At 44.9% G+C, this 13676-nt stretch overlaps 2 protein-coding genes across 13 annotated transcripts in view; both read left to right on the forward strand.

Annotated features, from left to right (window-relative positions):
- Positions 1 to 13676, forward strand: part of LOC307217112 (uncharacterized protein) — a 479205-nt gene that overhangs the window by 379654 nt on the left and 85875 nt on the right. The window lies entirely within an intron of this gene.
- Positions 126 to 3317, forward strand: SOX2 (SRY-box transcription factor 2). The gene has a single exon (XM_079978247.1). It carries the CDS (start codon positions 917 to 919, stop codon positions 1889 to 1891), a length of 975 nt encoding a protein of 324 aa, XP_079834373.1. The 5' UTR covers positions 126 to 916; the 3' UTR covers positions 1892 to 3317.

A 13676-nucleotide genomic window follows, 5' to 3' on the forward strand; every position in this document is an offset into this window, starting at 1 on the left:
CTCCTCCTCCTCCTCCTCCTCCTCCTCGCCCTCCCTCGATCTCTCTCTCTCTCTCTCTTCCCGCTTCCCCAAGCCGAGCTGTCCCGGCTGGCGCGCGGGAAGCCCCGCCCCCTTTCATGCAAAACTCCGAGTCGAGGCTTGTGCTCAGTGGAGGAGCCGGCGGGCGCTGATTGGCCGGGGCAAACGCATTTATTCCCTGACAAGCCCCCCATCACATGGATGGTTGTCTATTAACTTGTTCAAAAAAGTATCAGGAGTTGTCAAGGCAGAGAGAGAGAGAGAAAGACAGAGGGAGAGAGTGTGAGAGTGAGTGTTTAGGAGGGGAAAAACACACACACACACACACACACACAAACAACAACAACAAAAAAGGGGGGAAAGAGACTTTTGCTGGCTCTTTTAGTCTTACAGAGATACAGAAAGAGAGAGAGAAAAGAAGGAAAGAATCACAAGAAAGAAAGGAGGGGAAACGGACCAGGAAGAAGTTTCTCAATCAAGACTCTCCAAGCCTTCTTTGTTATGCTTCTCCTGCTTGAATAGTCGTCCGTGGGCTGCTTGCAGAGGGAGGAAGATCCCGGTGTTGATCCGATCGGGGGAGGATCTGTTTTGGAGGGGGAGCTCTCCCCTCCCTCCCCCCTCCCTGAGAAGACAAGTCCAGGTTGGGACACTCTCGAGCTCCTGTCGGCTGCCTTTCCTCTTCGCTTTTGTCCCACCTACAGCCCCTTCCTTTTATTTTTTTTTTTTTGGGGGGGGGCGATTGTCGGATTCCTCTCTCCCTCGCCCTCTCTCTATGCGCCGGTGTGCTTTTTAATAGCCGGAGTTCCTCGAGGCTGCGTTGGTTTGTTTGCCCACCACCATTCCGAAACCTCCCGGCCGCCCGTTGCTGCGCCCCCTCGGCCGAAAAAAAGCCGTTTGAATGTACAACATGATGGAAACCGAACTGAAGCCTCCCGCCCCCCAGCAGACAGCGGGGGGAGGCGCGGGGGGCAACAGTAATTCCGGGGCCAACAACCAGAAGAACAGCCCGGATCGGGTCAAGAGACCCATGAACGCCTTTATGGTGTGGTCCCGGGGCCAGCGGCGGAAGATGGCTCAGGAAAACCCCAAGATGCACAACTCGGAGATCAGCAAGCGCCTCGGGGCCGAGTGGAAACTTCTCTCGGAGGCTGAGAAGAGACCTTTCATCGACGAAGCCAAGCGGCTGCGCGCCTTGCACATGAAGGAACACCCGGATTATAAATACCGACCCCGGAGGAAAACCAAGACGCTGATGAAGAAGGATAAGTACACTTTGCCGGGCGGGTTGCTGGCGCCGGGCTCCAACTCCATGGGCGCGGGGGTCGGCGTGGGGGCCACGCTGGGCGCGGCCGGAGTCAACCAGCGGATGGACAGCTACGCGCACATGAACGGCTGGACCAACGGCGGCTACGGGATGATGCAGGAGCAGCTGGGGTACCCGCAGCACCCGGGCCTGAACGCGCACAACGCCGCCGCCGCCGCCGCCGCCGCGCAGATGCAGCCCATGCACCGCTACGACGTGAGCGCCTTGCAGTACAACTCCATGGCGGGCTCTCAGACTTACATGAACGGCTCGCCCACCTACAGCAGCATGTCCTATTCGCAGCAGGGGACCCCGGGGATGAGCCTGGGCTCCATGGGATCCGTGGTCAAGACGGAGTCCAGCTCCAGTCCCCCCGTGGTCACGTCGTCTTCCCATTCCAGGGCTCCGTGCCAAACCGGAGACCTCCGGGACATGATCAGCATGTACCTGCCCGGGCCTGAAGTGGCGGAGCCGGCCGCCCCCAGCAGACTGCACATGTCGCAGCATTACCAGAACGCACCTGTGCCCGGCACGGCCATAAACGGCACGCTCCCGCTCTCCCATATGTAAGACCCACGGGGGGTGGGCGAGACGCGAGGAAGGCGAGGGCCAGAAATCTAGACCCAGCAACAAACTTTTATTAGAAATTCTGAACTTCTGACTTTTTCCCCCTTTCTCCCCTTCCTGTCCTCTTTTTCTGGGGGGGGGGGGCACTATTTTTGTACAGAGAATAACTGGGTAGGGAGAAACCAATCAGATACAAAAAAAATGAAAAAAAATCCAAACCCATCAAGGAACTTGTATAGATCTTTTTATTTTTGTTTTCTCCCTCCCTCTCCTTTGGAAATGGATGCGACTCCACCAAACCTGTTCTCCCCCATCCCTCCCACCCCCACCCTCGAAGTTCCTATGGAAATGGTACTTTGCAGAAAAGGTTTTTAAAAGTAAAAAATAAAAAAAGTCTTGACCCATAATCTTTAGAACTAGACTCCAGAAAGCGACGTAGGAAGGTGGGAGGGGGGAAGGGAAGGAGACTGGGAAATGGGGTGGGAAATGTTTTAATATTTGCAAGCAACTTTTGTACAGTATTTATCAAAATAAACATGGCAATCGAAAAGCCCATTGTTTATATTAAAAAGAGGAGGGGGGAAACCTTGAGAATTTGCCAATTATTTTTAAAATACATCAGAGTCTACTTAAGACGCTCTGATAATTGGATAGATGGATTTATAGCAGCTGCACAAAAAAGGAAGCTGAATTTTATTTTAAAACAAAAATCTGGACGTTTTAATTGTTTTAGCAATTGTACAAAAGGCAAAAAAATAAATAGAATAAGTACTTGCATACCATTGAACTGGAACTGTTTTTTTATATAAAAGGGCAAAAGTTTAGGGTGTACTACATTTTTTACACGTTGTTTAAAAAGCAAAAATTGTCTTGCAGGTTCACACACATTTGTTAATTTAAATAGCTTTTTTTGTTTTCAAACTTTCTCCTGTTCAGCTAAAACGACAGCAAAACAATCTGAAATTCTTGTGTTTGAAATATTTTCTTATGGTTTGTAATATTTCTGTAAATTTATTGTGACGCTATTTTAAGTTCTTTTAATTTTTGTCCCTCCTCATTTCCCGTAGTTGTACTCGGCTGTGTATTATCTGAAATCAGTCCGCCGGCAGTCCATGTGTATGTGGGTGTGCATATATGTATATTATATATATAGACACACACATATACATACATACATCTATATATACACATGTATATATACATATACATGGATATGTATATATACACAGACATATATATATTTGAACTAATACCATCCTTATAAACAGGTACATATTTGAGTTAAGTTTTTACTCCATTATGCACAGTTTGAGATAAATAAATTTTTGAAATATGGACACTGAAATAACACTTGAGTCTTCGATTTATTTTCAGAAAGCAGGATGAATTTTATGTTATTTTTTTAATTCCGTGCTGCTCAAGGACCAGTTATAAACTGGTGTGATAAATAATATTGTAGAATAACACTCTAGGAATGAGGAAATCTTTTCCTGCTTTGTTTTCAGAAGGTAATTTCAGTGCCAATTAGTTTCTACTTAAAATAATGCGAGGCCTGAAATTGGATGTGGCCCAGATAACTATATGAAATGAGTAATCCTTCGACAATGGAAAACGCAGCCGACTGTAAGTGACACTTTTCTTCTGCTATAATAAATGAGAAAAGTAACATGGCATAGAAAGTCGGTTGGGTGATTTTCGCTGCTGGAAGAAACGACCACTTGTTGCCACCTGAAAGCTGACCAAAGACCCCGGAGTTCAGATGAGGCTGGACTGTTAACGCGAGAAGAACCAGCAGAGCAGGAAGCGAGCGAGGTGCGTGGCTCCCTTAACTTCTGTCGTAAGCAGGGCGATCTCCGCTCGAAGCGCTGTGCTTTGGGAGAAAATGGACTTGAAGTGAGGCTTGGTTGGCTGGGGTGTGCGTGTGTGCTGGTGTGTGTTTTCTACAGTCCTCCGTGTGTATTTTGGGGAAATTGCAAAGTCGCGGTTTCAAGGCAATTGCACCACAACAACGCAAAAACGGACAGCTCTCTGCGCCTTTCTAAACTTTCCCTGGTTTGTTTTTTTCATTGCAGACGAGGGAGTTTTGGGTCTCTGAGGAGGTGGGGAAAGAGAAAGCCAGGGCGAGGGGGTGGGGTGGATTTAAATGTAAGCCATCAATACTGAGAATAATAATCTATTCAATTTTGTAATGCCATAGGCTTTCACAAAAGCTCTCTCTTCCTAGTTCATAATTCACCAGCGAGGTGAAGCAGCCAGTTTCAGGAAAAAGCTGCGAAACTCAAGCCCTCTCCCACCCCTCCAAAACGCACATTAAAGAAGACAACTTCGTCTGGCAGAGAGGTATATCTTGTTTAACTTTATGCTGTTATTTTCATTGTACCCTTAAATATACTTTTTTTAAAAGTAAGAAAAAGTATGTCGAGCCTTAGCTTGTAAAGATATCTGCTTTCCCACATCTCTCCGTTTGTAATGCACCTGTTTGTTGGGTAAATTCTACTGAAATCAATGGGACATTATTTGCAATCCTGAAATACTTATGCGGAAGTAAAGCCCGATGAAAATCAATAGGACTTATTTTCAAGTATATTTGGGACTGGGCTGTGATTCTTGCAGACAAATGCCTGAGGATCGTGAAAGTGAGAGTTTTGTGAATCGTGGTTTGCATTTTAAACAGGCTTATAGAGAAGTATGCTCTGTGGGAATCAGTGGAAAAACTAATGCCAAATCTGGGGTGAAAATGGAATAAATCCGGGCCTGTACGGTAGAGCCCTCGCCACAGAAGCTTAAGACATTGGCGCAGACTAGATTTCTCTCTGGAAACCCTTCAGGCACTATAGAGCCATTTCCCTCCTACATACAGCAAATTTCAGAAAGTATACATTTCACCGCCCGAACCAAAAATGAATACTGTTGTTTAGGATTTCTGAAAGCCATTTCAGAGTAGAACGTTTTGGGGGAAATCGTACAATTTTTTTAAAAAAAGCTGAAGAAGCAAGTGTTTAATTATTCCTCAGCAAACTATTATTTCTCATTGAATGCCAATTGTTAGGTGTTTCAATTTATTCATTTATTTTAGAGATTCTTCCTTAGCTGCTAGCTTAGGCCGCTTACTGGCATCTCAGCTGAAATCCATTTGTTTGGGAAAGTGACACCGTGTGCTTGGACGGCTTCCTAACAAACCCTAAACATGCTTACTGGGAGGGAATTTCCAGTAAATCTGTTCCAAATCGGGCTCCAAGGCAAGAATTAGGACACAGCTTGCTGGAAAGTCAGTCCCATGACTGTACATCCTTGCAATGTGTTCTTAGGAATCCGTTCACTCGGAATCAAGTGCCATTGATGTGAGTGAGGTTCTTCCCCGTAAAAGTGCTTAAATGCGGGTTCTTAGGAGCAGGGTGTTTAATTACAAAAGTCCGGGGCATTTTATTGAATTCTTGAAACCCTCTCCACCAGCCCTTTGTGTGACTCCACAATTTGCAAACTACAATCGGTGGGTTTGATTTCAGGCCTTGCTTTCTAGAAGGCCGCTCTACAAAGAGTCTCACACGCAGGATTTCACCCCTCTTTGGGCTACTGGGCGCTCAGGAGCGATCTGCTCGCTTTCCAGAAAGGAATAGGACAGAAGGGTTAAATTAATATTTGGAATTCTAAGTCCTCCGCCCCGATTTCCTCCCCACGTTTATGAATGTAAAACGGTCTGGAAGGATTTGCTTGCGATGGTAAACGCGCCCAGGAGAGATTCTTCACGTGCCGTGGTAAAAAGCTTTCCTCCCCTCTCGCTCACATTTCAAATTGTTGAATGTACACTTTTCACGATAATTCTCTCATCCCGTACTACCGATTTCGACACTGTTCTTGTTGTTGTTAATTTTAGTTGATTACCTGGAAGGGAGAGATTGGTCTGAATCCGTCGTCAAAGAAACTGAGCGACGTGGCGGGATTGTTAGGTGAACGCTTGCAAATGCACCCAGGGCCGCAGATAAGCATTTGCTTTTAAACAAAATTTGCTTAATGAATTCTGCCACCTTCCCCCTCCATTCCAAACTGTGAGGTGACCAAAACTTATTATTATTATGAAAATTATAATGAGCTTTTGTATGCGCGATTAAGAAAACGCATTTGCAATCCGCTCTCTTGCCGTGATTGAGGCCGTGAGATAGGCACAGTTAAATGAACTGAGCAGAAACGTTATTCATGCAAATCTAGAAAGGGCTCCCCCCCCCCGCCTTATTCAGCCGCTTTAACAAATAGGAGGCAGCATTTTCGATTTCCCTCCTATCTCTGAAATATAGGAATAACAGTTGTTTAACGCCCCTCTTTTGCTCCTTCAGCGTGTAGAAATGTATTTCCCCCATATCCCTTTTAAGTGGGGCTCATGATCCTTTTTAAGGGCTGCTCTCCACCTATATTTCTTCTCCTTTTAAAAATAGGCACGTTGCTTGGATGTCGGGTGGCAGAGATGGAGTGTCACATTTCCCTAAGCCTAGCCCCAGCAAATAGACAGACCATGGATAAAGATTAGGAGATCCCCTGTGATTTCTTTTTTTTTGGGAGGGGGAGGATTATTATTATTATTATTATTGGTAGCATTTTAAGGACGGGGTGTTAAAATATTTTGCTGACCTGGAGAGGTAGATTAACAGGGTTTGGCAAGCCGGAGAGGCTGGTATTACAGGCTGTCCCAAGGGGAAATGGCTCGAATTAACCACTAAATGAATATTTGACAAGGGCTCGTTTGGGGGGTATTATTACTACAAACGGGTCCCTATTGGACTTTGCAAGGGTCAAAGAGCAATGGTTCAATTAATTATTTAGACTGCTAGTAGATTTGGTTGTAATAGCTGTACTTATTCCTCCAAGCGACAAATTCTTGCGGTAGAGCAATCTCTGGAGGATCTCTCTCCACCCCAGCCCCTCCCAAGCTTCTCCATCCAGCTCTGAACACAAACCCAGAAGCAAGCAAGGCTGGCCTCCAAGACTCAAGGGGGGTTGGGGAATGACTGTCTGAATCTGGACGGCAAACAGATTTCGGCTTTTAAGGTACTTCGGACTTCTCTCTTCCAATAAGGGCCATGCAATGGAGCATAGAGCCGGGAGGTGGTTTGGTTTTTTGGGTCTGTGGGATAGGCTGCGGTAGCTCATCGTAGGCATTTGCCTGTTTTAAATACAGATGTGAAAATACAGATATATCTATATAAATCCTACAGCTTTTCTGGCCATAAAAGCCAGAACTGGCAATTGTATAGAGAGCATTTTTACTGGGTATCTGCATTAGGTGGGTGGATATTCAAAGTACCCAGAAAAAAAGTTCCATTCAAGGAAATAAGGACTGGTTTTGTGTTGAGGACGATTCCAGTGTGCATGAAGTATCCCATAAAAGACATTATGAAGTGAGTCTCAGTTTAAGTTTGCACTTTGGAGTATACTTGTGTGATATGTACACACACAATATACTATGACAGAAAGATTGGATGTATTTTAATTCCTTCTTGATTAATCAGTAGTGATTAGGTATGTGGCGTTACTCCTATTGAATTCAGTTTGACTCACATGCATGGAATCAGGTTTTGATATTGTCTTCAAGTACTAAAATAATCAGAGCTGAGGTCCTCAACACACAGCCCAATCCTATGTAGATTTACTGAGGAGTCCTGCTGAATTCAGTAACACTTACTCCCAAGAAAATGTGGCCATGATTGCAGCCCTACTAGTAAGTCAATTCTGTTTAAGGCAGTTGGACTTCCGGCTAAGTCAATACGTTAAGACCAAAGACCAAACCTTATAGTTCCCGTGATGTAAGTAAACAAAACAAAACTTATTCAAAGCATCCTTCCTTGTGGGGAAGACGCAGATGGCAATGACTCCCTAAACTCTGGGGAAGAGTAATTAGCAAACCACCTTTAAATAACTAACCCCTTCCATTTTTCGCAATTTTTCACCTTTGCCTCTTTGTTTTGCGACAGATACGAAGTTTTGGTTAATTTCTGCCGGGAAGGAATTTGTCATAGTAGTTGTTGTGGTGGTAGCTGCTTACAAAAAAAAGCGAGGGAGCGCAATATTGAGGGTGAGATTAGGTGACAATATATGTTGCATGAATAAGAGATAAGCTGCAAAGGATAGGAGGGTGTGTGTGTGTGTGTGTGTGTGTGTATAAGTAGTAGTTATATGCCCAATTCATTCAGCTTTTCAGGACTTTTGTTATGGGAGTTCCACTGACGGCCTTGGAGCTGCCAGTTTCCTCACATGGGAAAAGAACTGATCAAACGCCTCAGGGAGACAAGGAATAACGTTTAACTGCATAGTGATGGGGTCCTCATTTTAGCCCACTGGACGAAAAAAATTAAACAGATCCTTTGTGTGTTTTGGTTTTACTTTTCAGTTGCTGGTAGTTTTAAGCTAATAGTTCCGAGATTGAAGTTTGATTGTGCCAGCAAGTTAGTAATATTAGTTTTCTACCCACACATATAAACTAACTCCCCTCGCCCCATTTCCCACAAACTCAGCCGTAGACAACGTGATGCTCATTTTTTAAACTTCTGGGGAAACTAGTTCCATTTGCAAAGAGTTAAAAGGCCAGGTGCGATCTTACGTTGTCTTCTTCTTTACATATCGTTTTGATGTTGCTTTCCTCGTTTTTTCCCCTTAAGTAAATGCTAGAGAGCGTGTATTCTCTGAAGGTCAAATTAGCATCGAGGGGAAAGTAGCCCCTTTCCATTAGGAATGTAATTCAAGTTGTCACCTTGGCAGCTGAGGAACAACCCCGGTCAATTTCCCTCTCGTACATTTCACTTGTGTCCCTGGTGTTCTGAAGGTGACAAGCTGACGCGCTTAATTGATTTACATGCAGGTAAACTATACATTGTGGTGAAACTGGCGTGCGGTAGAAGTGTGTGTGTGTGTGTATTACATTATATATATATATATATATATATATATATATATATATATATATATATATATATAATAATTTCAACCCCGAAACTGTACTACTGGTATTTATCATATGGACATGCCGCATCTACTGTATCTAGTCATTGTGGGGAAGAAAACTGTAGAGAGAAATTTACAGTTTCCACACCTGGGTTAAAACCCTTTTCAAAATGAATGAATGAATGAATGAATGAATGAGAGATTTAGTTAAAGTACTCAAATGAGAAGTATCTCTGAATAATAACTTCAGGGTTTGTGAGGAGCAATAGAGATTATGGGAATGCCTAGCCGCTAGTTAACTCATGCTGCAGAACCTGCTATCCCGATCTCTAATGTATTATGTGTTCAGCTTTTAAGTTTTCGCTGTTACATCCCTTAGTTTGCGTTACTTTATTTGAGAAAGTGACGGATTAAACGATGAAAAGCCTCTCCAACCAGCCTCTTTCCCCAATAATTCTCACTTATTTTCCCTTGTTAAAAATATAGGTTACTTGAAACAATTAGTTTCCAGAGCCCTATATTTGCGCCACTCTTCAGAATTTGTGGCTTTCACATTTCTATTATAGTCTGTAGGCAAAACCCCTCACCTGCGAACAGGACCTTAGTTATCGGCTTTTAGGTACGTAAGAGGGAAGTACATTTCAAATGTCTGCGATGGTCGTTTGTAGGGAAAGGGCTGAGTTTGCGCGTTCAAACGCCCTTGAGATTTGGAGTGGGGTGCCATGTTTCAAATTTAGAAACTGCTCTTCTAAACGGGCCAAAAAAGAATAGTTGTGCTGCACTGGCTTGTGAATACCTGCCTGTCTCCAGTGTATTTCAGTGTTGTGTTTATCATATACTTATAAGCTGTTTGTGAATGCACTGCAGACCCATTTAAATTAGAAGGAATTTTGTCACTGGCGTCAAATGGGATGTGAAGATGGCCTGTCTGCTGATACGATCCATACATCCCATTATTTGGAATGGATTTAGATTCTTTCCTCTCCCTACATCTGTACTTACACTTACATAGTACAGCTATGATAATAACGCAACATCTAGGTTTAGGTATCTGTCTTTATGTGTATATATATCATCACAGACAGAAATAATTGCACGTGTCCCAGTTCTAAACCACTTGTGTAAAGAAGGATTGTCGACACAGTCCTAAACACTTTTAGGGCTATGCTCCAAACCAGGCCTGTGACGAAATATCATTGATTTCAGTGGGACTTGCTTCTGAGTAAACTTGCATATGACTGCGATCAGGAGGGTTGGGGCAGTATTGTATGTGTTCAGGAAGGGACATCAGCCCATCAGCTCAAACCCTTGAGCTTCAGTTAAGTGGTTGGGTTATGGATCCAGGTTGCAATCCAGACCCATCAGAGTCTTTTTGTTGTTTTTAGTGAGGCCTATAAGATATCTCCTGGGTTCGGTATGTGCGCTGAACAGACGCACCAACGTCACAACTCTTTGGCTAATAGAAAACATTTGGAGAAGTCCCATTGACCTTAGTGACATTACACGCCTAGAGTGGCAAAAGCAGGAATGCACGCCATAGTTTCCTAGCCTGCAGGTTCGCGCGGTTTCCTGGGCGCTTTTTCGTTCGCATTTGTAGCACATGTCTTCGCAGGTCTTCGTTTAGAAGTGTTGATGTGAGCGTAATGAGACTAGGAAGGATTTTTTGGGACGCTGGTCGCGGATGTCACCAGCCAAGGCGGGTTCGAGTCCAGTTCAGGACAGAGGCTATCACCGCTGCAGGCTCCCGACTGAGCAAAGCCTTGGTTTTACGGAGAACACCCCGGGGCTGCTGCTAAGAGGGCCCTGCGAACCTGCCATTCTCATTCCCTCAGTACAAAATTCTGTCTCTGTGTTCTAATCCTTCTGCTGTCGGAACATAATTTGAGGGAATCCCTGGCGGACAGAGAAGGGCCTATCTCCCCCCTCCCCCTTGAGATGCCCCTTCATAAAGCGGGGCAGAGTTTGGCTCTGCATTATCGTCTCTTGGGTCTTTCCTTGCCAGCTGTTCAACCAGGATCCGTCGCCCAGTTAAACAGAGCTGTTATGCGATGGAGGTTCCCTGGGAAGCGTTGCGACTGCTCCTGAAATGTGCTTAGGGGAGATCTCCGAATTCCAAGAGACCTGCAGCTTAACTGGGGCAACGGATCAGCCCATGAAGATCCTCTCTTCAGTTGCCCCAAACCTTATTATTCCCAACAGCACCTGATCAGACGGGGCATCTCAATCCTGAGCGTGCTTACCCAGAAGTAAATCCCATTGACCGGAATAGGATTTACTCCAAATAATTTTGCCTAAAATTAATGGGCGTTCCTTTGAGAGTGGAAGAACAGGGCGAGATATATATACACATCCGTGTGTAAGTTTTATATAACAACACATGAGGACAAGTGACCGAGCGGCAGAATCCGCTTCCTTCCGATGGGACTGGGAAGAGACGGAGGTGCTGAGACTTCCCCTGTCGCCAGGGAACATCTTGACATCAGCGCAATACAGCACCTATCCTGTGCTGCATCCCATTTAAGCATCTTCGGGCTGCGATTCTGCAAGGGCTCCACTCCAGAGCTCCACTCTCCCAGTGAGGCAGGGTTGTCCTCCCCACTTCCCTAGCTCAGGACATCTCCCCGGCTGTAGGATGTGTTGCAGATAGCCTGTATGTACGTAAATAGTACGGATTACTACCCCATCCATATTTCAAAAGGAGCAATATAGCAACCCATGGCTTTCCTTCTCCAAAATGGCACTTCTTTTCTGCGAGGAGGGGACGGGCGTGAGATCCCCCTGAGCAATTTCTCCCGCTCGCCGACCTAGAAGACATTCTGCAAAGGGATTCTTTGCACCCTTAACCCGCCCAGTCCCTTCTCCACGAGAAGGCTTAAGCTCTTACAAATGGCAAAAACTTGCGGGCAGCGGCGAAATAATTAATGTATTAAAACAAGCGGTGAATTCCTCCGGAGGGGCCTTATCACCCTCAGCCACACTGACTTTATCCCCTCCTCATATGCTAATACCCCCGTGACGTCACCGCCGCTCCATTGAATGTTTTGAAATTATTAGGGTTTTTCTTTTTTCTTTTTTTTTTGCCAGGCGATCCGCAATCTTCGACTCCCCACTAAGAGCAGCTGACAGTTAAACATACACAATACACTTACATACAAAGCCCATCTTTTATACAGTATACAATTCCCTCGCACAAGCAATGATTATTTGGGAGTTGTTGGAGATGTTCATGGAAATCTCCAAGCTGGAGATGTTGGAGATGGGTTTTCTCACACCTCATCTCCATCTTCCTCAGTGCAGTGATCATGATCAAGTATTTAAGTCAAAAACGATTCCGTTAAATATTGCTAAACGATAGTGCGGTTTGTCTATATATACCATGTATGGGAAACTGAAATGTCTCTCTCTCATTCACACACCTTTCCTGGTGACCCTGAGATACAGGCTCGCTTTCCATTTCAAATCAGCTTGGGCTACGCTCCACAAAACCATTTGTCTCCATAAGTCCCGTTAACTTTCATGATCTGCTCTGGAGAGGAGGGGGAATTAATTCTGGGAGACGTGTGCTCTGAGATATTTTGAAACGAAATGGGGAGGGAGGGAGGGAGTTTCTTTAGAATGGTATTCTGTTGTGCGAGTTTTAAATGAACAAATCTGCTTAACGGGGTCTTTTGAACGTGCAGGGCAGAATCTGGTTTCATTTTTCGACTCCGAAAACTGTTCAGTGGAACCCACTAGGTCCGATCACCGCATACAATGCGAGTTTAGCTTCCAGTCCTAATGGGGCTCTAAAAGCGATCTTGAAAAGAGGTTTTGTCAGCCTAATCCACAAGCTACTTCAGCCGGAATACTTATATCAAAGCTCAGCTACCCGATTATTGCTAAATTTGATAGGAAGCTTCATAGATTTCAGTGGCTTTGACTTCCGGTGTAGGGTTGGGCAAGCTCTGGGCCTCTGCACTGGTTTAAGATTTCACTTTTCATTCCCTGGTGAAATAACCCCCCCCCCTTTTTTTTTTTTAGTGTGTGTGGACGGGTGTTTTTTCTCACGACACTAGACCTTAGTATTTGGAAGCAGAACTTATGATGATACCATTCTGGACTCTGAGCAACCGGCTCAGGAAGAACTCTTGCCAGAATTGTACTGATACTTTTAATATTTATTGTAAGCCGCCTAGAGGTTTTATTAAAACCGAGTTATAAATATATACATTCTGTTAAGTAAATAAAATAAAACCCGCTTGCTACCAGTTAACATGTGTTGAATCTCGCGTGGATTCTTGGGTGCCCAGTCCGAGCCGCATCCCAACTCAACTTGAGGGGAGAGATTTAACCTCTACTCCTAATCCTGGGCACAAACCGGGCCTCATTCTCACGTACGTGTATCCAGGGCTGATTTGTGAGATAAACCTAGCCCTACTGACTTCTTTAGGTGGGGGTTGCGCATTCTCCCCCCCCCCGGCGGAAGACAAACCCCTCCCTGTCTTTCAAGTCACTGGGACTTCCTTGCAAGAGAACCAGGTTACTGGACTTCTCGTTTCTCCACTCCACACTGGGGGTGGTTATCATTTCTTTCGGGACCACGGAACATAAATGAAGTGTTACCCCTCCTAACAAAACCTAACTCATTTCCTTGCTGCCTTTAAGGAGAGACGAGTTGTTAACGGAAGCTAGTTCACTTCTTCATGCAATCGCCAAAGGAGCACCACCATACATACAACTTTATTGTACGATTTTTTGGGAGGGCGGGGAGAGAGGGAGGGAGGGGAGAGGACTGTCACTCACCGGCAAGGCTCATTTGGTGAGTGTGTGTGCGTGTGTTGGTTGGTTTGAAAAGCAGGAAGAAATGTAATGAATTGAG

The sequence above is a fragment of the Podarcis cretensis genome (genome assembly GCF_951804945.1).
Source record: "Podarcis cretensis genome assembly, chromosome: 5".
NCBI classification, from domain to species: Eukaryota; Metazoa; Chordata; class Lepidosauria; order Squamata; family Lacertidae; genus Podarcis; species Podarcis cretensis.

Coding starts and splice junctions, on each gene's coding strand:
- SOX2 (XM_079978247.1), top strand. CDS start 917: ATGTACAACATGATGGAAACCGAACTGAAGCCTCCCGCCCCCCAGCAG.